The sequence below is a fragment of the Watersipora subatra genome, chromosome 11 (genome assembly GCF_963576615.1).
Source record: "Watersipora subatra chromosome 11, tzWatSuba1.1, whole genome shotgun sequence".
NCBI lineage: Eukaryota > Metazoa > Bryozoa > Gymnolaemata > Cheilostomatida > Watersiporidae > Watersipora > Watersipora subatra.
This window is the reverse complement of record NC_088718.1, coordinates 40,894,966-40,921,024: the sequence shown is the minus strand read 5'-3', so window position 1 is coordinate 40,921,024 and position 26,059 is coordinate 40,894,966. Positions and strand designations below refer to the sequence as shown.

Genomic DNA, 26,059 nt, shown 5'->3' with positions numbered 1-26,059 from the left:
AGGTGCTTTTAAATTCAACTGTTGGTCTGGCATGTTAAGCTCTATCTAATTTTGTCAACATAATTACAGCGCGTAGACAATATTTATAGCCGATTTTCTTTTTTGCTTCCGGTCAAACATTAGAATTAATTTCAAATAGAATTTTCTTTCAAAAATTGCCATACATTAATAATAAAGCAAAAAGCTTATTATTTAGTTGTATTTGCTTGTCATGTGGACTATTGTCAGCACTTAAGACTTATTTGATCTCTACAACCTCTATTTTAAATATGTTTTAATTGTACCTGTCAGACGTACTGTACTGTACATACCGTACGACCTGTACTCATCTTATGCTTTTACTGCTAATAGCATTGTAATAGTTAATAGGAATAATCTTTTGCTCCATGCCTCGCAGACATAACTTGAAGGTCTGAGAGAACTCCCAAGAGAAACTTGGTCAGAGGGAATTTTTGGCAGGAGGTTGGAGTTAGCCACCAATCATGCTGGCAAAATGATTTGTATATCTTGAGACACTGGAGCAATTTACAGCTATCTGCTTTTCCTAACATCCCATAGTAAGGATTGAACTAGGGATTTGTCGTTTTGGAGCATGTTTTACAAACCATTACACTACACCAGTTAGTAATGTCTCACGCTTGATTTTCATCTGAAATTATTGCGTAATTAGGTTATAGAATCGTAATAAAAACAGTTTATTGTTTATTTATTAATACAAAGCAGAATAATAAATCAGACAATATTTTAATAAATGCATTATTTACAATGAGCTTATTATTATGACTATATTTTGTCAAGAAGCCGTGAACAATATATTGTAGCAGGTGCAAGACAAGCAGAGTTGTCTTCTCTTGCGTGATGAGTGAAACGAGTCGAGATATGTCTTCAGTGGAATACTGGAGGCTTGCATCTGTGTCGCAGCAAGTCTGTAACCAAATGAAATGCACTGCAAAATAATTTTAAATTTTAGGCAAAATTTTCCCAACACTGCAATTTTCATCATTTGGTTAACTGCAGAGTAAGGCCTGATGTACCCTTTCTATATTAAAAAAATATACTAGGTAATAATTATGTCGTTTTTAAGTGTCTCATAGACTAAATGCAAAATTTTTCACAAGTGTTTAGATAAAATTTTCTGTAAAGTTTACTGCTAGACTGAAATAAGCTAAGTTGCTTCTACTTTGTCACCACTGCATGGATATTCTAGGCAATAAAAAGTTTGTATTGAAAACACCAAATTACAGGTGTACCAAAGATTGCAAAAAGTGATCATAGATATAACTTCAGAATTCACATCAATTGCATATTTTATAAGCCAAGGTTTATTATATACCACATACTAGAAGATAATGTATAGAGCAATTACAAACACATTATATTAAAAAAATAAATAATAATGTAAATATAAAGTATCATAGAAATTATATAAATATTTATAAAGCCTATACATGTATATAATATAACTACAAGATAATATGCAAGCAGATGAGTGCAAATATTAATGTAAATAATTAACATAAATAATACATAAATAAAATTAAACGTTAGTATTGTAAAAATATATAAATGTAACAGATAGATAAATGCGTACATTTACATATTATTATTTTTATTAATATACTCATCCGCTATCACAAACATAGAGTTTTTATATAAAAATCTATTAAAGCTTCTGTCCTAATATTCTAATTGGAAAGAATAAATTCTAACTTAATTTGTGTAAAAACATTTCTTCGAACGAAACAAATTAATAATTTTACCGCTTATCTTCGAACTGTTGCCAGTAACTTCAAAGTACATATAAATATGTTATCATACCACGGTGAGGAGTAGTCAAAGGTCAGTTACTATGACACGATTGGTTAAACTCGCATACTATGTCAGCGTAGTAGCCTGTGTAAATTACTAGGTGTGTATGTATGTAGGTGTGTGGTTGTGTGGGTGGGTGGGTAGGTGTGTAGGTGTGTAGGTGAGTAGGTGTGTAAGGGGTAGGTGTGTATATGAGGCACCCACAGGCTCGCTTATATCACCCAGACCAATAACCGGACATGAATGTCTCACCTGGGATATCAAATGAGAAATCGTAACTGATCTCCCAGTTCTCTAAGCTTTCATCAAGAGCCGACAATCCCAAAACAATTCTGTTATCTACCTTTATGATGGAGAGATAGCGATCTAAAACCAACAAATGAAAAGTTTGCAAGTTAATAAAATGTAAGAATACTGTGATTGAACAAGTCTTTAGTTGCTTTCCTCTGCTTTTCTGCTTTGAAATCTGAGGAAAGCTCTAGCTCTATATCTAGCCATCTTTAGCTATAGAAATGGCTATAGAGATAGCTATCGACATATATGGCTAGCTCGATTGTTGTCGAAACAGCCATCTTCAATGGCTATCTTTGATGACCATCTCTGACGACCATCTTCAATGGTCATCAAGCTAGCCCTAGAGCTAGCACTCTCTATAGCTCAATATCTATCAACCTAGCTATCTTGATAGTTATATACATATATGTCGATAGCTATCCCGATAACCATTCCAATATCTATCAAGATGGCTATCGAGCTATCACGAAAACTATCGAAACATGCAAGAACTACCCTTTTTATTTTAACAATGGCTTGCATTGGTAAAACTTAAATTAAATAAAACTTGTTTTATTTCATTTTTAATGAAGAATTTTTTAATTAGTTCGTAGTGGTCCATTTTGAACATATTAAACAGAGTTGTTTTTGCTCAGCCATACAATAAAGGGAATGCTCATTTCTTGAAATTTTTAAGCTTGTGTGACTATATATATATATATATTTGAAAAAATATTAAGAATAAAGTAAACTTTTAGTAATTGCACCATTACTAAAAGTTTACTTTATTCTTAATATTTTTTTCAAATATTTCATACTCCACTAATTATCTTTTAGGTTTTTAGTGTAGAGTTCTCTTTTTATATGTTTTTTGCACCTGCTTTTAGTTACTATATATATATATATATATATATATATATATATATATATATATATAGATATATATATATATATGTATATATATATAATATATATATAATATATATATTAGTCCAAAAAGCACTAAAATTTATCTATATAAATCTTAGTGTTTTTTGGTCTCACGTTTGTGTGTCCAGCTATAGCTTTAAAGTTATAGGAAAATCCACTTTCTGCCAAATGTGAACTCTGAACTTGTAGTTCTACAGACAGGCGTGCTATCCATTAGACTATGGTTTAGACTGGCTTTGCTATGGAATAACTGTGAACATACTTATGCATCTGCCAATCGTTAATGCCATTTTTTTAAAATAGCATGCTTGAAGATTATGGCTGTGCTAGAGATCATAAAATAATATTTTTCCCTAACGCTGGTTTTAGAGGGATAGGCACAGATGGCTCTTATTATAGTAACGTTATCAAATTTGTTGGGTCAAGAAACATAGCCAATTAAAAATAAACTGTTTAGGCAAAAACCTTTTAGTGCCTATGCAACGTCAGGTATTTAGCTAGTCATTTTATAAAATATGAAATATTCCAATAAATCAAAATTTAAACTATTTCTGTTTAATGTAGGCCGCTGATCTCTACACTAAAGATGACATTGAGACATATTAACTTAGCCAATATACAAAGTCTATTGGTCGCTTGAAGCCAGCAAACAACAAAAGATTGATTAACGATAGCTTAGATAGATAAGGCCAAACAAGGAGAAACAAATAAATTAATTGATAGAAGGAATCTAAAATTTACATCTCAGATTTATGGCTAACTTACTATTGCTTCAGTGATGTGTTCGCTAACTGAGTATATATGACAAAGTACCAGTGGTGTTTAACGTGCAGTATATACACACTACGCTAACAAACAGAAGTAGTGTTTGCTATAGATTAAATAGAAACATGCTGGCAGTACATCTACCTTGTCTCATCACCGACATCAACCTGTAATAGCCTGGTCTATGCTCAAAGACCTTGAAGTGCCTGTTACCGATAGATGTCTGGTTTACTGTGTCAGGTCGTAGGTAGGTGAAATATGGCTTCATTGCAACATCATCAGTAAACTGCAGGTAGATAAAGAATGTGCTCTCAGGTTACTTACATATCTTATGGATGATACCGGTACCTCACGACATTGGTACTAACGTAAAAATGAGATATCTGACTTTTTTGTCTGATACTTTGTCTAACCAAACAGAGAGAGAACATAGAAGTAATTCCTACTCCAGATAATACAATTGTGCATGTGAAATTGAAATGGCGCATTTAAAAGTTCCATTCTGTATTAAAGAAAGAGATGATGGTGAAAAAAATTACTTTTTAAAAATAAAAAAATTAAAATTAAAAAGAATAATATTGATTAATAAGAAATAATGCACATTTGTTGTGTGCAATTGCAAAAGGATATGCAGTATGAGTATATAGTAAGAGCAATGGAAATGATGTCGCATTGCGATTTCAATGTCATGGGTTCAAATGCACTATGAAGGTGATTTTTTGTTGCTAAAACCGTATCGCTATAACTGGTCAAACGAACGACCAACACTGAGATTTATATATATATACATGTCTATATATATATATAGATATGTATATATATATAGATATATATATATATACATATCTATATATATATATATATATATATATATATATATATATATATATATATATATATATATATATATATATATATATATATATATATATATATATATATATATATATATATATAGATATGTATATATATATATATATATAAAATTGTTTCCTCACCCCGGATACCTCTGGGACTTCTACATCTAAACTGACAAGCATGTCCTAGCAAACCAACCAGATATAGTGGTGGTAGACAAGGAAAACAAGAGGGCTATTATAATAGATATAACAGTGCCCAATGACTACAATATAGCCAGCAAAGAAAAAGAAAAGGTTGAGAAATATTTCCCTCTTGGAGAAGAAATTGAAAAATGCTGGAATGTAAGAACAGCTGTAATCCCAGTAGTCATTGGGGCACTGGGCGCAATAACACCAGCGCATAAAATGGGGCTTGCCCAAATACCAACAACAATCAACTCAGGTGAGTTGCAGAAAAGTGCGCTATTGGGAACAGCTAAGATCTTGAGGCGAGTGCTCAAACTCCCAGGTCTCTGGTAGGAGACCCGAGTTAGAGCAGAATTTACCACCCATACGGGGTATCCGGGGTGAGGAAACAGTTTTATATATATATATAGATATTTATATATATATAGATATTTATATATATATATATACATATATATATACATATGTATGTATACATATATATAGACACATGTATGCCCATATATTTTGAAAACCATAAGATCAATGTTATAACTTATTTCTCAAACCTTTTTATTGCTTTGCTGCATGTATTTTCTCGCAAATACATGTACAATGTTTTATTACGGATAGTATTAAGCTTTCTAGCCAAGCTTTAAGTTTCTAAATGTTGAACCTAAAACTATACTGGCTTATAATTTAACTTGGCTTTTAATCTTGTGGTTTTAGATGCTAAAATCACAAAGTTTACCAAAAATATTATTTAACTTTAGTAAATGTATTGTAAAATAGAAGTCTTAGTTTTATTTGAGTAATTCTACCGAGTAAAAGGGATGTAAGCTATTTAATTTTTTAGTAACATTATATAAGCATACATACTTTCAGATTTACCCTGCTGTAAGGTATATGAGGCAGATAACCAATTTCTTCTTCTCTCACATCATCATCTTCTGGCTCAACAAAAATCTATTAGGAGAAAACATTGGTGCAGCTTTAACCAATGACTTTAGTTAGAACAAAAAACCAGAAAATTAAATCTGAAACTTTGAGTAATCGCTCAAGCAAGGAGAAATAGGTAAATTCTTCCTAATGCTGGCATTGGTTGAGCTTGCTCATGGTTTCTGCCGATTTTTTGACATTATGCTGATTGAATTGATTACTAGCCTGTGATCTTTAGAATGTTGCTAAACAAATACTTAACAAGCTGTGGTGAAATTCATTTGACATCACAAGGTTTGACCCCCCCCCCCCCGAGTTACTCTATAATCACTGATGGGGAAAACAGCTGGTGGCAAGAGATCAGGAAATAGATGAACACAACATGTGTGCTATATACGGTATACCCTATATGACCTATAGCATATTTGTTATATAGTATTCTATACATGGACAAACTTTACTGAATCATAGCTTGCGTGGTGAACAAACCATGTTAGAAGATGACAGAATGACCGCATCACATATGACTAATTCTCCGTTCTCATCATACCTCTCCATCAAGTCATATTTCTCTACTGAAAACTGGAACACTAAAAAAGAAAACTATTCTATGCATTTTGGTATTTTCATAAAAAAACTATAATTAGAGATAATTTTTTGTTTTTTGTAAAACAAGCCAGCATCAAGAAGCCAATGTTATCAAGTTGAAGTTTATGAATTCTTTCAACATCAAGATGAAGTTGTTATACATACAATGGCATACTGACATTGCTGGTTTCAATCTTCATTTCCTGTTACTTCTAGTTTATAGTATTTTAACTTACCAAACCCGTTGAATCTGAAAACTGCTATACTATTGTTTGCATATAAAAATTTTTACGATCTATATCAATAGCAAGTAGTAAAAATTTGTTTGCACGTTTATGTTATGCAAAAAAATACTAGAACTCTGTCAAATTTTGCTTGCAGTGTTTTAGTAGTGCTCTTGTGCCATGTTCCACAAAAAGCAGACTTCAAATGTCCGAAATAAACTTGAAATTAATTTTACAGCATAAATGCATAATTCTAGTGGAGCCAGAAATTCTTGCTAATTACTGGCATTTGTCATTGTGTAGCCATAGCAAGGCTAATAATTAATATTTTTCTATTTATTTTGAAAATGAGTAATTAAGTTATTGTTTACTTAATATAAACTCAATTAACATAAAATATAAACAGTCAATGATCACAACAAAAACTTTTGTTTTTATAAACACGTGTGAAAGAACGTAATTTAAATATTAAATATTTCCTATACTTACATCGATCTTTCTGGAAAATTTCTTTGACATCAAGCTGACCTCTATAATTGACCTCCACATTCATTGGAACAGTTGGGGCTAAAACATATTGTGGACATTCATGAACTAATGGAAGCTCTTTAAGCATAATACGTGTATTTATGAACATGCATAACAACAAATTGGATTCTGTAACTGGTATGCAAGGGTTACAAACCTTTCTGAAGTAAAGTCGGAATTCTTACATAAACAGATGCACCTCTGAATATTTAGAAAAGAATGCTATTGCCTACCATTGATTTTTCGATGTTTAGTTTCACGTTTTTACATAGACCTATTAACTATATTATAAGTATAACTATAAGAATAGTTAATAGGTCTATGCGCTTTTATTTAAAAACAATATACACAAAATACTTGTTGAAAGTCATAGCATTTAATTCACAAAACCCTTTACCATCTTTTATAAGACTTCATTTACAGATGAGAGCCAAAGTACATTATTAAATTGCCAATTTAAATTTTCCCAACTGCCAATAAAACATCTTTAAATGTACCTAAATGTTGAATAGGATCTAAAACTTACTTAGTAACCTTTTAGGTAACTAATGGTAGATGTTAACTGTAGTTAACATATGTTAACTACAGTTAACATATGTTAGCTGTAGTTAACATATGTTAACTACAGTTAACATATGTTAACTACAGTTAACATATGTTAACTACAGCTAACATATGTTAACTGTAGTTAGCATATGTTAACTAATGGTAGATGTAAATTGTATAATTATGCAATAAAGAAACAGAAAGGTAATTTTTATAAACAAGTCTACTACCGAATAACATGTGAATATACTTATATACATGTAGATCACTTAAAAGAGCAGTTGTACATTTTCATTGATACAATGTAACCTCTATTTATAAAATTGGTTTGTTCCGAAAATGGTTTCATAAGTAAAAAATGTTGTAGGATAAAAACGTAGTTCGCCAAATAAATGACTCAATTCGTTCCGAGCCTCCAAAAACTCAGACATAATATTTGTGTAAATCATGAGTACATGTTAAAACATATAACAAATACATGTTAGAGTTACTTTATTACATAACAATTAAAAATAATGCACATAAAAGGAGGAAAAAACAGAAAAATAACAAATAAAAACTATCGGCAGCATGTTGGTTTACTTTTCACCTTGGCTGTCCAGACAAGACTAAGTGAAAATCGCGGAGCGGTGGCAGTTAGCGGTCAGAGGAGTCGTGTGTTGTATTGCTCTAGTGGCTTTGTTTTTCTCAGAATATATGTTTTAAAAACGTAAGTAGAAAGATTTATTTACGTACGTCAGTACAAACTGAAAAACCATTTGTTATCATACAGAAAAGATAGAACTTAAATTGTTAGTAAGAAAAGTTGTTCTACTATGTATGTGGTATATGATAACTCCAAATTATACAACAATGGTTGGCGGCCAACAGTTGATCTTTCAAAGTATAAAAGATCTTTTGATTTATTGTATCTAGAAACTGTGATATCATCGACTCGGCTCGCGAGAACTCCGGCTTGACCGGAAACGAGAAAGTCGCGAGACCGCCGAGGAAAAACCGGGGTTCGCTCTCTTACGACTAGAAGCTCGGTGAGTGTTAACATGTTTATTTTGCCTCCTGCTAATTAGATACTTGTTAAGAACCCACTAAACTAGATTATCCCTAGTTTACATGGTACCACGAGTGTTTACTTACAGGAGAAGAGTAATACGTTTGTGATAGAGCTAAGTTGTACGATAGTGTAGTGCTAAATTAATACGATAATACAGTGATAAGTAGAGGTGAGTATATTGAATTGTGTTGGACAATTGTGGAGTGTGTAGACGCTCGGCGAGGTGCATTGAGGTGTGGTGACACCATAGATACACGAACGGATCTCAGTTGACCGTTCTACCATTGATACTGTTCAGTAGATTTTGTTGTAATTTTTCGAATTAAAATAGAATTATGGCTGGAAGAAGGGTGGGTGCAAATATTTTTGCTAGCTTGCCTGCGCTAGAAATTTTGGCTACTGATGTATTCGGTAGCTGGAAAAAGTTTAGTGAAGAGTTTACCCTATGTATTGAAATGAAGGACTTTGAGATGGGGGAGAGTGAGGCTACGGTGGAGGGGGGAGGCCGTCGTGGTCCCCAACTTCACTCCTAGGGCTCAGTTGCTGGCACTCTTAAAAGCCATAGGCCAAGAGGGTAGGGAAACCCTAAGATCGTTGGGTTTTGAGTCCAATAACCCGGACTCAACATTCAACCAGGCTTGGGGCCTGCTGAGAGGGCATTATGAACAAAAGGAGAATGTCTACATCAAAACCCAAAAGTTTGTCTCTGCGAGACAACTTGCGGGAGAAGACGACAGAGATTTTCTCCTCAGAGTAGAACGGCTCAGTAGGCAGCTCGATTTTGGTAGGAATGACGATTCACGTAGGAGCTTTGCCCTAGTCATTGCCGTGAATGGACTGCGCGACATAAAATTGAGTAGGGAATTAATGGCCCAAAATGATCTGGATTGGGAGAGGTTGACGAACCTTCTTCGAACCAGAAACGTAGCGCAAGAGGCTTCAGAGATGATCGCGGCGGAGTCTAGTTCGACTCGACCTGCTGCCGCCCAACTTAGTGCGACACAGGATGCTGCGGTGCCGACCCCAGGGGCTCGTGTCTCTTCGGAGGCGACAGGCGGTGGGGCACAGCAGCGTGTCAAACAGGAGGTTGGCGAGGTACGGAGGCGAGAGGACCGGGACGGTTGGCAAAAGAGAAGGGATGGTAGCAGAGACGGCTACAAGGATCGAGAACATCAAGGGCGTTACGATGGCTACGGACGCGGCTCTAGCAGCCGTGAGGGTAGTCAGGAACGCTTTGGGCATCGTAGTGGCTACAAAGACGGCTCTAACAGCCGGGAAAGTAGCCACGAAGGACGTTATCGCTATCGCCGTTATAGTGTTAACAGCGATTCAGACGACCCCAAGGACCGTGTGGGCAGGAATAGTTACCGGCGGAGGCGCCGTGACTCTCCCTACCAGAGAAGCGATGACTGTTGTTATGAGTGTGGCGCCGTGGATCACTTTGTTAGAGATTGCCCCCAAGTTAGATGCAATGTTTGCAAGAAACTTGGGCACATGGCAGGTGCGTGCGGTAGACCAAACAGGTGCCGTACATGCGACAGCAAATATCATGCGGAGAGCGAGTGCCCCTTTAACTCAGGGAAAGGCCGCAATAGCGATAAAAAGGTCAGGCTAGTTTTTAACCGGGACTCTAGTTGACTGGCTGGTGATTTCAGACTCGCGCTCTCGGTCCATAGCCAAGACGTTCCTTTCTGTCTAGACACTGGGGCGGATGTCACTGTGTTGACAGAGGGAACTAAAAAGTCTTTGGAATTGCCGCTCTCTCCTAGTTCCACAATTTTGGTTGGCGCAGGTGGAAAGAAGTTGAGTGTGGCAGGAGTTGCTGATATTAAGATCAACAGCAAGCGAAAGTCCACTAATTACAAAGCACATGTGGTGCTAGGTGCTAATAGAAATTTATTGGGAGCACAAGAATTATAGACTTAGGTCTTTTAGCAATTGTCAATGCTATAAACATTGAGGCATTTGATCCAGTAAAGGAGTTTTCTAGGCTCTTTGAAGGGCTAGGAACGATGCCAGGCTTGTTTAGCATTGAACTAAAGGAAAACACTGAACCTTATCATCTTTTCTCTCCGAGGCCTATAGCTGCCGGTCTTTATGACAAGGCAAAGGCTGAAATAGAGACGATGTTAGCGCTGGGAGTTATTGAGTCAGTAGAACAACCAACTGATTGGTGTTCGGGACTGACCATAGCTCCAAAACCTAATGGCGCTATTAGGATGTGTGTAGACCTTACCCACCTCAATAAAGGGGTGAAAAGGGAGACATATCCACTCCCAAGGGTCAGTGACATGTTGTCAAGACTGGCCGAGGGTCGGATTTTCTCCAAGGTCGATGCAAATTCCGGATTTTGGCAAGTCAAGCTCGACCCTAAGAGCAAGCTACTGACGACGTTCATCTCTCCATGGGGGAGGTATTGCTTTAAACGAATGCCCTTCGGCATATCGTCAGCTCCTGAGTATTACCAAAGGGGCATGGAAAAGATATTAGGCCAGATGGACGGAGTTATCTGTCTAATGGATGATGTCTTAATCTTTGGTAAGGATGAGACCACTCACTGGAAACGGTTGAGAAAGGTTCTATCCAAGATCGAAGCTGCTGGAGTGACACTTCGTGAAGACAAATGTGAATTTGGCTGTACTTCGGTCAAATTCCTAGGACATCTTGTCAGCGCTGAAGGTGTAAGGCCAGACCCAGACAAAGTAAAAGCAATTTGTCAGTTAAATCCCCCAGAAGATAAAAAAGCTGCTAGGCGCTTCATCGGCATGGTTAACTATCTCGGCAAGTTTTCCAAAAATTTGTCGGGTTTAGCTATACCTATTTATGCAGTGATGGGAGCGCGCAGCATGTGGCTGTGGGGCAGTAGTCAACAGTTGGCTTTCAAACAGATCAAACGGGAACTGTCACGAGCCCCTGTGCTATATGCATTCGACTTGAATAAGCTGCATCGCGTGTCAGCAGATTCAAGCCAGTATGCTCTCGGTGCTGTGCTATTACAGCAGACTGAGCTGAATACTTGGCAACCAGTCGAGTACGCTTCACGCAAATTGACTGAGGTCGAAACTAGGTATGCAATGGTCAAAAAAGAAGCGCTGGCAGTCACATGGGCCTGCGAAAAATTTGATTATTACCTGGTAGGTCGATATTTTGAGGTAGAGACAGACCACAAACCTTTAGTCTCCATCCTTGGTGACAAAGATCTGTCTAAGCTACCTGTGCGGGTACAACAGTTTAAAATGAGGATGATGAGGTACGGGTATTCAATTTTTCATACCCCAGGACCTCAAATGTACTTAGCAGACACACTGAGTCGGCCTAGCGCCGCTAGCAGTGAAAACATAGGTCACTGTTCCGCAGTGGAACAGTACGTCGAGACACAGGTTGCAGAGATGCTAGACCCGTGTAGACGAACTGAGTTGTTTGACGCCACTCGGCGAGACACAACATCCAGAAAATGTTTGGAATACCTTGCGAAAGGGTGGCCAGACAAAAAGAAATTGGATGCAGAGCTCGCTAAGTTGTATGGTAGTCGTGATACGATTACGTCATACCAGGGTCTAATTCTGTTCAAAGGCAGAATTTACATCCCGAATGAGTTGAGGCCCATTTACCTGGCACGGTTCCATGAAAGCCATCAGGGGATCGAAAAGATGCGAGTAAAATGAGGCAATTCACTTGGTGGCCCTCAATGAGTGGTGATATAGACCATTATGTCTCTCGATGTAATGTCTGTATTAGACACTGTTCTATCAAACACCAGCCCATGGAGCATGCTCAGCTTCCTGCAGCTCCTTGGTTGGAGATTGGGTGTGATGTTATGGAACATCAAGGTAACTTGTACCTAGTCATGATGGATTATTACTCCAGGTGGATCGAGGTACCCCGGATTCGAGCTCAGACTTCTTGTCTTGTAATCCAGGCAATGAAGCCGGTGTTCGCCAGGCTAGGGGTGCCAAAATTAGTCAGGAGTGATAACGGACCATGTTTTGCTAGCCAGGAATATCGCAACTTTGCGCAAGCATGGGGTTTCCAAATAGCCACCAGCAGCCCAAGGTATGCGCCATCCAACGGACTAGCAGAACGGGCGGTCAAAACCGTCAAACGGATGTGGGACATGTCAACGGACAAGGACAAATCACTCCTCGATTACCGATCAACACCCCTCAAATCGGGTTACTCCCCGAGCGAGTTAATGTTTGCTAGATCGATCAGGACAATGTCGGGAAAACCCGTTCTCCGAGTTGTAGACTACGATCTATTTGAACATAAAGAACTCGAAGCCAAAGAGGCTAAGCGTGAGAAATGGAACACTAAACACAGGGCTAAGCCTCTGCCAGACCTCCTACCGGGGCAGCGGGTATGGGTTAATGCTCCATACGATGTCGGTAAAGAAGGGGTTGTAGTCCGGGCAGACAGCTCTCCGGAGAGCTATTGGGTTCGCGTAGGACAGAGCGACCTTCGGCGCAACCGTAAGCATTTATTTGTGCTTTCTGACTCTGATTGTAGAGAGGATGATTACCTTTTCATACATCCTACCAGTGTGGGGAATGCCGAAGAGGCAGCCGTGAGTAAAAGGGTCGTAGATAGACCAGCTTTTCCCGCTTTACTAACCCCTAGGGTGCCTAACTCTACTAACCCCGCTTCGATTAGAGATAACACTGGTAATGGGGAGGACGCAATAGACGACGAGGCTCACGCCAGTAGTGATAACTCTTATAACAGTGGCACTAATGCTTGGGGGAATGGTATCTGCAGCCATGGTGGTTACAATAACATGCTACCTGTTAACCTGAGCACAACTGATAGTGTAGAAAGCGATCTAGCTTTAGATACCTTATTTTCTGACCGCTTAACAGAGGGTGAGGCTTTGCCTGACAAACCTGCAGAAGCGGAACAAACCGGTAGTAGCAGCTGGGTTGCAAACCCCGTTGCTCAGACTGGTGACAGAGTGACCAGAAGTGGTCGGACTGTCAAGACAAAGAGGCAAGATGGGTTCCTCTATTATAAATAGTGTTCTCCTTTTGTAGATTACTACGTTTTACTACATCCAATCTACGATTCAATTATGAGGTGTCCCAACACACACTGTAAGGAGGCAGGAGATCACCTGGGAAAAGACTGCCCGAGATGCTGGAGATGTGGGGAGACCTCCCACGCGACCGACCGGTGCACCCGCGTCAGGTGCAAGAAGTGCAGGCAGGAAGGTCACGAAAGGAAACGGTGCACCCGCATAGTCTGCAACATGTGGGGGGAAAAGGGCCACACAGTAGAGGTCTGTCGGAACGCGTCGAGAAGGAGAGGAGGAAAGCCCTCCAGGCCTCCAGTACCTGCGGGCAATCCTTCAAAATCAGGACAGGCCTCAGGTCAACGAAAGGTGGAAAGACGGGAGGAAGGTGGGAGAAGGCGGCACGCAACATCCCGTACCCCGTACAACCCACCCGTAGCCAGACAGGCTGCAAGTGCCACCGATGTCTTCACGTTGGAAGACATCCAGGCCATGATCAGGAGGGGACTCCGGTCCCCAGACTGATTTCGAGGGAGACCTGCGGACCCTCAGAGAAGAACGTGCTGCACTAAAAAAGCGGTACGACAGGGAAATGAAAGAGCTGGAGAGACGGGAGAGTGAGCTCCACGCAAAGAGGCGGGAGCATGAGCGAGTTCGCCCTCTTCGGGAAGTTCTAGCCTCGGCTGGCTCCCCTAGTCCCCGGATGGCTCCCCAGACACCCGCATCTCAGAAAACACCTGCGGCTACCGCCATGCCACCGCCGTCCCCTGCCAAGGACAGCAGCGAGGCATCTAGTGGAGACGATGGAAGAGACCACCTCAAAATAGAGAGTCTTCCGTTGGAAGGAGGCGGCTCCACGTCCTCCCCCACAGCCGGAAACCCCGCAACATTAGATCGCGCTAAACAGGCGACTGCGGCCGGAAACCTGCTTGCAGGAGACCGTGCTGAGCAGGCGACTTCAGCCGGAAACCTGTTCACAGGAGACCGCGCTGAACCTACCAACGAAGCCAGAGACCTTTCTCTGGAAGGAGACTGTGCGGAGGAGAAAGAAAACATGGACACCGCCAATGAGGACCTGTTGCTCGGTCCAGGCGAAAGCGGGGTGTGAGCTTCACAAGGGGGAAGCCACGTCGGAGAGATTCCAGACTCTCGGCGACATTTGGAGAGATCCCAGACTCTCAACCCTTTTAAAGGAGTTCCTAGACTCCTTTTTCCGAAACCTCGCGTTTCCAAGGATACCCGGAGTACCAAAGCGCCCTAAAAGCAAAGTAGAACTACCAGGCTCTACTCACAGAGACACCAGACTCTGGGGGGGGAAAACTCAGGTTTACCCATGTGCACTTGAGAGTGCAAAAGACCAGCAAGTAGTCGCCTACAGGCTATACAGGCTGCTGAGGGTTTGGCCTCACGGGATCTCCCAGAATCCACTGAACACCCCCGGTAAAAGATCAGCACCAAACAAACAAAAGGAGATGTGATATCATCGACTCGGCTCGCGAGAACTCCGGCTTGACCGGAAACGAGAAAGTCGCGAGACCGCCGAGGAAAAACCGGGGTTCGCTCTCTTACGACTAGAAGCTCGGTGAGTGTTAACGTGTTTATTTTGCCTCCTGCTAAGTAGATACTTGTTAAGAACCCACTAAACTAGATTAGCCCTAGTTTACAGAAACAATAAATCAAATTGAAAGTAATGTTTTCTTGAAAAACGTTTCAAAATTTTGAAATTTTGTAAGCAAACTTTTTCGTGACTAGGTGTTCCGCTGCATATAGCTGACCGACTACTAGCAGCCTTACAATTGATGGAGTCGATATTTAGTTGATTACAGACTAATAAATTATTACCAATACTGTGAGACACTTTATGCCGCTTTAAAACTGAAGACAGTTTCGTTTTAGTGCCACTCTCACCTTTTGTTGCCTTTTACTTTCATAGTTAATAGTGATGGTAGTTTATTTATAATTATGTTTGTATTGATATAAAACATAAAAAATATTTATATTGGAATATTAAAAAAACTATGTAAAATTACCCATTAATTTTAAGTTCAAACACAGGGTATAACCAAATGATAAGTATTTAACATACCCTACAGCACAGGTGTCAAACACATGGCTCGCGGGCCACATGTGGCCCGCCACCTCATTTTATGTGGCCCGCGAGGGCTTCATTACTCATTCGCCCGAGACTCATTCTCCCGTATTTATAACATTGCTAGGCACACCAACGCGAGTTATCTTGCCTCTGAAATTTGTCTATTCCTTGTGTTGTTATTTTTACATTACATAAGAACAATTTTGATTAGTCAGAAAAAAAATTTCTGGCTAATCTAACAAATGTACATATATACCTCAATGATCTCTCTGGCAAAAGTTATAACTAAATTACTACGCCCATTGCGACATCTATTGAACAGAAAATCATCGCCATCACTTTAAAATTTATCGTTCGCGATCAATTTCTTTGACCTCCAGAAGTAAATATGCAGATTCAAAAGGGGTAAGACAGTGAAAGACTGCATAAATCAAATTGAAACATTATTTTTAATGTTTCAAAGTTTTTACCAACTTTTAATTTTGTCAATTTGCATCGTTACACTCGAATAAAAATGCACTTTTTAGGCTGTCAACCGTAGTCAGACAAAAGTTATCATTCAATCTCAATAAGATCATATTCATTATTAGAGCGGCTCTTTAAGTCTGAAAAGTCAAGAACAGAGTTACTGAACATAATTTTATTGTTTGAAACATGTTTATGACAGTTTATTTGAGTTATATTGGAATGTGGATTTGCTATGCTATGAAGATAGTACTCGCGAGGAAAAATTCGAAATTATAGTTTCGTGATTTTCATGTTCATGACTAACTGTACATGTATAAATAATATTCATAACTTTGTATTGTATGTAATAAATTACTAATTTTAGTCAAACACTGTATATTTTGTATTTCTTTGGTGCAAGTATAACTTTGTTTCAGCAAATAGCAAATAATTTTTTGATTTTTTGCTGCTTACATATTGATTTTGTGTTGCTGCTGTTGCAATTATTTAGTGTTTGCAGATTTAATGTGTGTATGCCGACAAATTCATGTTCTTAGCAGCTCACAATTTTTGATTTTACTGAAAGTATGCCCATGTTGATTGGTATTGTTAGTTTTTTAGTTAGTTTACTTGCCGTGGTACCTTGTGGAAAACATATTGTAAAATATGACTATTGATTACCACAATAAAGATTGCTCATTGTGAAGTGTAAAGTCAGCTAGTAGTACCATTTCCTATGCACTCACAAATTACAGTTCATTGTAATGTCTATAGTTCGCTGCCACCACCGGGCCACGCATGAAACCCATTAACCTTGCCGAAACACATTAAAATATCAGTTATGCCATAATTACACTGCTTATTAAAGCATACTCATGCTGCCGCACTGGGAACGGTTTTTCTAAACGACTTCCACTGGTTTCCCTAATGGTGACATTGTACGTGCTGACTCATATTTGCTTTTACATATATATACGCCAGTTTCAGATTAGCCACGCAGTAGCAGTTTTAGTGCTGTGGGCAGCAAGTAACCCAGCACAAAAAGTTTTATTATCAATAAGTGACAAAATTATAAGTGAGAGACTAGCAGGCCTACGGAGGCAAAAGGTCAGTTTTATTATATACCTATATGTATTTTATTTGTCTAAATTGAATGCTTTTGTTTTAATGTGACTTTCATGTTAATTATATAATGTTTGTTTTATGTTATTATACTTTACACTGTAGTTTTATTGTGACATGTACTCTTGTAGACTTCACGGTCTATTCTGGCTATCAGTAAAATAAACAGTCATATCTACCAGAATACGATCAGTTCAGTTTAAACCACCGCAAAACCTGCTGTCATCTCGATTCGTGGCATTTTCGCTACACTCATATATATATTGTGTAACTTTTCTGATTTTTTTTCAAAAACAAATGTTCTGCATGTTTTGCTGTGCAACTGGTCTGTTTGCAACTTTAAGTAATAAAGTCAGAGTTATTTAATATCAAAGACTAGTTTAAGTTATTTTATATTATTCGATTACATTTCCTTACAATTATAAGTTACATCTGGCCCTTTGAAAACAGCCATTACGCTGATGTGGCCCTCGGTGAGAATGAGTTTGACACCCCTGCCCTACAGGATGAATTTATTCGCGGAGTTATACTTCGCGAAAATTGTCTTTTCATGCATATTCGCGGATGAATTTATTCGCGGCTGAAAACTGCGTCTCTCTAGGAAAAGTTAACTCTATTGCGGCTAGTAATAGAGTTATTCCTACCCATGCGCACACCGCGTGTTCCGGTTTATATTTAGTTTACAACTGCGAGGCGATCATGCTATTCTACGGTAAACAATTTTTGCTGTGTCCAGAGGTTTTCACGAATATTCATCGCTTTGGAGGCATTTGATAAGCCAACAACTTGTGGTAAGTAATGAGTTTTTTTACATTTACTAAATTAGTTGAATTTTACTTTGGTTCTTCGGTAAAACGCAATACTAATTTTTTCCATCCCTACTGCTTCATTATTTGTTTTAGTATGAGAGAGAGATTTTTCATCATACACCGAAGAACAATGATTGCAAGGGTGGTAGATGTCATTTTTAGAAGACCACCAATCATTCAGGGAGGTCTGGAAATTGAGGTAGAAGTGACCGCAGCTACTTACGAGAAGAATATATCTGTTTTTAAAAAAGGCACAAAAACGCCTTTACGAGCACAAATCTTTGGCCAACCGGCAGAACTTTGCAATAGTAAGCCACGAGGAGAGTTTTGATGATAACTTCCTTACCAGCCATGTAGTAGCGAGAGAATCGCCTTCAACACCTACCCAAGACAGTGACAGCGCTGCTATTACCAAAGTAACTAGTCAGAAAGCACCATTACACGCTAGTATTCACATATCAAGAGTACCAGTTTAATTTTATTGCTAGACAACCGCCATATGGACTAAACTGTTTATATTTACTCCATTCATCGTTTGTAAAATTTTATTTGTATTTGAAATATTTTATTTGTACACTCAAGTTTGTAATAAATTATAATACATCTATACATGAAATAAAATATATAATTTAATCATGTTTGCTACAGCGATATCAAGGAGTTGTTGTCGATGAAGGGGTTTAGGTTGACTGGTTGCCTCTCTGCCAATATTCCTGCCTTGATGAATATTACTACTTGTCTCTAGTTTTCGTAATCGGAGTAGGTTGTTTCATTCTCAATCTGCAGTAAACACAAAAAAGAAAAAATATTAACGAGTGTTGAGGAAGTACAAAAACAATAGCTGAAGTATTTGATGAAAGCGATCAGTTTTAAACAAAAGAATTAACTAATGCAGTTGATTATGGAAAAACGTATCTGCACTGCAAATAAAATACATACCATAATGTCCGGATCAGAATCATGATCGTCCTTGACTTCGGTATTAGAGATTGATGGAGTTGGTTCTAATGTAAAAAGACTAGGAGAGCTTTTTTGCTATGCTGAAGCCATGCCGAATAACTTGTAAAAACCTTGAATAATTTTGTAAAGTTTGACGCAATGGCAATAAAGCTCAAATCCTGGCGATGATTTTAAAGGAGTTTTGGAACTCGGCTACGTTTAGTACTTCTGCCTCGCGGCTATTTTCGCGATGAGGCCATTCTGCATATATTGTGACAACCTCGAATAATTTTGTAAATAAATGTGATGCATTGCCTATGGTGTTAGCCCAAAGCTCAGGCAATGATTTTAAAAATGTTTTGGAACTCAATTACTCTTAGTATTTACATTAAAAACTAGGCTAGCGACTAGTTTTCAATTTGATGCAGTAGTTATTCTCTCTTGTGATTAAAAATAGAACTAATTATTCACTGAATTTAATAATTCGCGGGATTGACTGTTCGCGAAACCGCGAATTTTTATGACCAACGAATATTTTCATCCTGTAGGGTATGTTACTAATAGTTATTTTCATGATATAAAAACAAACTTGAGGTGATTGGACAGTTGCATGGGTTACTCATGTATAAAACTGGTCAAAGGCTAATAACCTTATTTTTAATTTGTACCATAGTGTTTGGAAAAGGTTAATAGAAATTTTATTTGTACTAGTAAACTAAACTTGATGTCCTAAGCCAACAGCTTCAATTGCCAAGATTCAGAAAATGTAAGTTTTTCAAGACATTTAAAATGGCTAATAACCTTAATTTTAATTTGTACCATAGTGTTTGGAAAAGGTTAATAGAAATTTTATTTGTACTAGTAAACTAAACTTGATGTCCTAAGCCAACAGCTTCAATTGCCAAGATTCAGAAAATGTAACTTTTTCAAGACATTTAAAATGGCTAATAACCTTATTTTTAATTTGGACCATAGTGTTTGGAAAAGGTTAATAGAAATTTTATTTGTACTAGTAAACTAAACTTGATGTCCTAAGCCAACAGCTTCAATTGCCAAGATTCAGAAAATGTAACTTTTTCAAGACATTTAAAATGGCTAATAACCTTATTTTTAATTTGGACCATAGTGTTTGGAAAAGGTTAATAGAAAATTTTATTTGTATTAGTAAACTAAACTTGATGTCCTAAGCCAACAGCTTCAATTGCCAAGATTCAGAAAATGTAACTTTTTCAAGACATTTAAAATGGCTAATAACCTTATTTTTAATTTGGACCATAGTGTTTGGAAAAGGTTAATAGAAATTTTATTTGTACTAGTAAACTAAACTTGATGTCCTAAGCCAACAGCTTCAATTGCCAAGATTCAGAAAATGTAACTTTTTCAAGACATTTAAAATGGCTAATAACCTTATTTTTAATTTGGACCATAGTGTTTGGAAAAGGTTAATAGAAATTTTATTTGTACTAGTAAACTAAACTTGATGTCCTAAGCCAACAGCTTCAATTGCCAAGATTCAGAAAATGTAACTTTTTCAAGACATTTAAAATGGCTAATAACCTTATTTTTAATTTGGACCATAGTGTTTGGAAAAGGTTAATAGAATATTTTATTTGTATTAGTAAACTAAACTTGATGTCCTAAGCCAACAGCTTCAATTGCCAAGATTCAGAAAATGTAACTTTTTCAAGACATTTAAAATGGCTAATAACCTTATTTTTAATTTGGACCATAGTGTTTGGAAAAGGTTAATAGAAATTTTATTTGTACTAGTAAACTAAACTTGATGTCCTAAGCCAACAGCTTCAATTGCCAAGATTCAGAAAATGTAAGTTTTTCAAGACATTTAAAATGGCGGCAAAGCAATTGATTGTTAGGTTTTAACCATCTCATTTCTAAGTCTCTATCTGTTTACTGTAGGCTATAATAGGTGTACACTACCTATAATAGGTTGCTTAAACAGTGGTAAGATTGTACAAGCAGCATTTTCTGAATGTGTCACGAACATGATGGTAGGTCAGGAGAAGTAGTTTTAAGTTTGGTTTCAATTTTTATATTAGTGAATGAGAGAATTTTTTCCAAAATTCTAGATGCTCAATCAATAATCTATATTTCATAAACTGGAAGACAGGAATGCAAGTTATTAGAGCAAAAGATTTGATATAAATAGCTCATCTTACCATCGGGCTCATCATCTAGTGCAATCATGCTTTGCATTGGAGAGTTTTCTGCATGAGCCTCTGATCCACAGACTGTAACGGCTGGCAACGACTCCCACTCTACTGAGTAGTCACTCAGCTTTAAGACTCCATTGGAACCCTCCGATACATAACTTGGGTTTCCTGTCATTGATTCTACAAAAGATTGGTATTTGTATAGATAATTCATGTTTTTGAATAACGAACAGCATCTGATGTGTTTGATAATTCAAAAATATCCTTATTGAATTCTTATTTTGAAATTGAGCTTAGATATTGAGCTTAGTATAAGAAATGATCAAAGTATGATTCCTGTACGGCACAATTAGGAAAACATTTCACCTTGACCTTATGCTTCCTTATGCATTTTAATGGTTAGCGCTGATTATATTGATAGACACTAAAATAAATCAAATGCTTTTACATTCTGCCTTTTTGGTCACTATTTATCTACTACTGATTATTGATGTATAATAATCTAAGATTTGTCTCCCTCTTGAGATTTCAATCTGGTTATGCTCGCTGTTAATCATTCGTTCAGGTGTGAAGGTTGTTAAGCATGACAAATAGATCCATCTAAAAGGCTACTAAACGTACTCAGCTTGCCCAAGCCTTCTGTTCCAGATGAGCTGTACTCGAAGAGGGTGGGATGATCTGAGGGGAAACTGGAACCTGGGCTTCCCTGAAACAACATATCATCATCAGGAATAATGCTATTCTTATAATCATGAGTTTCAAGTTTTTACAACTTACACATATTTAATCAATGCGGATAGAGTGAATTTTCAAAAATAATATATTAAAAGTAATTATTTTATTGAGGTTTCTTTTTAAACAAAATTAAAATTTCATAAAAGTCTATAAACGCCTGTATTATAAATTGTTATGAACCTGCAATTAGTTTATAATTCATTTTAATCTTTACGTGTTTCTTGCAACTTATTGTTACTTTTTATGTAATCTATCATTAATTGAATGCCTATTTTTGTTGAGCTGACCTAAAGAGCATAATACTGCCTTAAAACTATATACCTGAATAGAAAGTTGGATATATGACAAGTCTTGCTATGGTTTTATACGATTAAAAGTTTTTTTTGTCTGAGAAGTTTACCAGTGTGGTTTAGTATTAGCATGCTTACAGTGGATCCAAGCGCTGATGATCCTGTGGGTACGTTAGCCATATAGTTGCCGCTAACTGCTGTTGTTATGAGAACTCCTTCATCTGGGCAGTTGTACACTCGGGTGGTGAACAAAACTGGAAAATATCGTATTATCTTGCACCAGATGATCAACAAACTTAAGAAGCTGGTATAGTCTAGAGTAGGGCTTGGCAGTTTATGGTGGTCGCATCCGTACTGAAGGCGAGTTGCTGTTCTCAGGGGTTCAAGAATCAATTGTGAAGTTGAAAAGAGTGTATTTGTAATCGTTAAAAAACCTGAGGTAAAACTTTTTTCATAGCTAGTCTCAACCTATCAGCAACTCCAATTAGCAAGAAATTGCGATGTTTTGTATATACAGACTTTACTGTATTTTTTGACAAAAATTATCACAAATTGTCAGCCATTTTGTGTTTAAATTAGAACGAACAAATGTTTTAGATAATGAAAAAAAAGTTCATTGTGGTGCAAATTTACCGAGCAACAAAAGTACTGTGCGCATTAAATTTACTCAAAAAATTTTGTCGCGGCATCCAAACTGGTTATTCAGCTCTTCTGAAAAGAGCATTGAGTATTTTTGTTACATTTGCTAAAACCAAGCAGTGTGAATCCAGATTTTTATCTCTTCAGCAAAGCAAAAATAAATATTGTAATGCCAACAGTCTTAAAAATGATCTGCCGATTTCACTCACCCAAAAGGAACCTCGTTGCGATTAGGAAAAGAGGCAGAAAAAAAGTCAAATGTCATAAAGAGAGTTGTTTTACATGTTGTTGCAATGTGAAAACGTTAGAATCTTTCTAGAATAACCTTCCAATAACATATTATTTTCATATATTTAAAATATGTCTGTTTTTTATTATGTTTTATGCCTCTTTCATTTCATTTAAGACAAGAGTTGGCAAGATTGTCCTCAGCAAATTGTAGAGAGTAAACAAAAACAATAAAAACAAATAGAGAAGCGCTGGGTTAAACTCTTCTGGAACAAACAGTTTTAAAATAAAAATGACTATAACAGCGCAGCCTTGCATCTGTTACAATAAGCTATCATGTTGTTGTAATCCCTCTATCTCTCTTTAAGTACCATGCCCTGTGAGGGCACAAGTAACTTTCTGTTATTTGTTTTCATTGAGACACTATCTTTAGCTAGTTGGTTATTGGCTTAGAGAGGAACTCATCCACCCTCTGCCATGTTTTGTTGTAATACCTACACTATATTATTGCTATTTTTTAAAGATATCTATCAAAACTTTTTAGAGTTCGGTTATCAGTTTCAAGTAACAGGAAATTAATATTTAGATTAAATTTACTTGCTGTGCTAGAAGGGTGGTCCAGCACAAATCTGCTACTCCTAAGATGAAATTGTCTTTTTGCAGTTCCAGGCCTTTCATACCAGTTATGGTTGGTGACATGCATTGGTTGTCCGCAGTTTTGTCCTAAAATTAGAGTATTTATGGATTATAAGTTATCAGTCTATGAAGAATTGCATACCATTTTAAGTTTTTACAATCTAGTCTGTCTTTCAAGTTTAGATGTATCTTTCACTAACAAATTGTTGAGAAAATTGAAACATTTCTAAAAAATTTATAGAAATAAACAAAACAAAGTTTTTTTATTTTATTGAATTAAAAAAATGCAAGAATGCACGTAGTCAATTCATCTTGGCATCTCTCAATGTGACAGTTTATATATATTTGTCTTTTTGTAGTTATGTCTATGTGGCCATACCTTTGTTAGTATTGTCTAATGAATTTCATCCTTAAGTTTAGACTAGTGAGACATTGTCTAGTTGCTACTATTTTAGTATCATTAACTTTTGAAAAACGTCTAAAAGGTAAACAAAGATCTTAGAGTGCAAAGTTAATTATCAGACAAATAAAGCATATTAAACCTTTCCCCCGAGAGGATCTGGATGCAGCATATGAAGAAATAACTTGGCGCCTTCCACTCAATAAGTTTTGTTTCATCTGTTCTGGACATTACCAGAAGAATATATCAAGTGTTTCTAAGTAGTTGCGAGCACGGTTGGTTTGAAGAAAGAGAACATCTAAACTTTTATTTATTTAAAAAACTGGAAATGTATTATGACAAAGCGTGCCAAACCACCTGACAGCTCGATGCTAAAAAAACAAAGTAAGTATTTGTCAGTAAAGGTTATGTGAATGGTGAAGGGTGAAAATGGTGTTTTGGTAAAAAAATTTCCTCCGAACTGAATCATTTTCACTGTAATTGTAGCACAAAAAATGGTTTGGTAAAATACAATAAATACAAACTGAGAAAACCAAATAAAAATAATAAATTTATTGAACTGATAACAAAAATTAGCGCGTAAAAGCATGTATAAAAAGATCACTATACAGTAACTTTAGTGTATTTAGTGGTTATGATTCGCAAAAAATTGTAACATTACAATGTACTCAAGGATAAACTTAACAGCAGATAGCTAAGTTCAAAGGAGAGACTAGTTCAGTAGCCTATTGTAGAAGTGTCAGTGTCTTGTAGATGAACATCACAAACAGTAGTTTGAAAAAGGCTTTATAACATGATGCATTCCTTCAAGGTCAACTTCTACATTACATTCACTGTTTCCACTGTTAGAATTATTCAAATTTGGAGTTGTGCACCCACTGAGTTACTGCGCTATAAGCGTTTCAATGAACATCTGCATGTTGCAGATTAACACTGATGCTTTGTTAAAAGTGATACGGGTTTTTTGCGCCAGAGGTCATAGCGACACATTTTTGTTTTTTGAGACTACTCAAATGAAAATAGGAGCGACTGAAGTGTGGAAAATACTCAAAATGGAATAGCTTGCATGGCATTTTATTGCACATCATTCACAAGTGCCGTTCCCGTCTTTTGTAGGCATGAAACATTCGACAAAAAATTACGAGTAACAAAACTCGCTTGACTTGTAGTTGTTTGTCGTTTCCATTTTTGTCATTTCTATCTTGTGGATGAAATAAACTTGCAAGTTAGCATAAGGATAAAAAGATAGTGATTGGCAAGGACCCTCTTTTTTTCTACGCAACTGACAAACATAAAGCTGCCATAAATTTGGTTGCATTTTACTAAAAAATTTGCTTTGACTATTAAGGCTGTCTAAATTGTAATGGCAATGTTGAGACGATGTTTTATTCTTTTTGCAATACCGCAATCTTAAAAAGTATTTATTAGCATTTTCAGATAATGCCTGCTACTCTCTCACAATACCACTAGGAATAGTGAAAAGAATAAAAGTACACTTTCCCTAATCCGAATGAGAGTGTACTCCTACTAGGAGTAGTGAGACTCCTACTCTAACCACTCTCAACTAGTGAGAGAGAGTTGAGAGTAGTGAGAAGTTACTCCCACAACATGTTGAATGGTATTATAATGTATGTTTACTGCAAGCTATAATACTTTATAAACATCTGAGGGAAGGAGTTCTTCGATACTGCTTTGGAGTCTATGCGGTCTATACAGTTTAAAAAGGGGAGTTTTGAGCTTCCATAAGAGTTTGTAAATTGCAGGGTTGGACAACTGCTGAAATGTTATATTGTATTATAGTTAAATTTAGCCTTGGGCCTATTCCTAAAGCTTACAATTTTATGGAAACAATGGGATAATAAATCCAA

At 37.0% G+C, this 26,059-nt stretch overlaps 1 protein-coding gene across 1 annotated transcript in view; it reads right to left on the bottom strand.

Moving 5' to 3' along the window:
• Window positions 1-679: 679 nt before the first annotated feature.
• Window positions 680-26,059, bottom strand: part of LOC137408566 (uncharacterized) — a 29,206-nt gene continuing 3,826 nt past the window's right edge. Inside the window, exons 2-11 of the mRNA XM_068095142.1 lie at window positions 23,753-23,878; window positions 22,427-22,542; window positions 21,885-21,969; window positions 21,270-21,443; window positions 7,043-7,120; window positions 6,231-6,331; window positions 5,682-5,768; window positions 3,922-4,063; window positions 2,062-2,175; window positions 680-926 (exon numbers count right to left, since the gene is read on the bottom strand). Of these exons, the coding sequence (XP_067951243.1) occupies window positions 886-926; window positions 2,062-2,175; window positions 3,922-4,063; window positions 5,682-5,768; window positions 6,231-6,331; window positions 7,043-7,120; window positions 21,270-21,443; window positions 21,885-21,969; window positions 22,427-22,542; window positions 23,753-23,878 (1,064 nt within the window). The 3' untranslated portion in view covers window positions 680-885. The remainder of the gene's footprint in view (window positions 927-2,061; window positions 2,176-3,921; window positions 4,064-5,681; window positions 5,769-6,230; window positions 6,332-7,042; window positions 7,121-21,269; window positions 21,444-21,884; window positions 21,970-22,426; window positions 22,543-23,752; window positions 23,879-26,059) is intronic.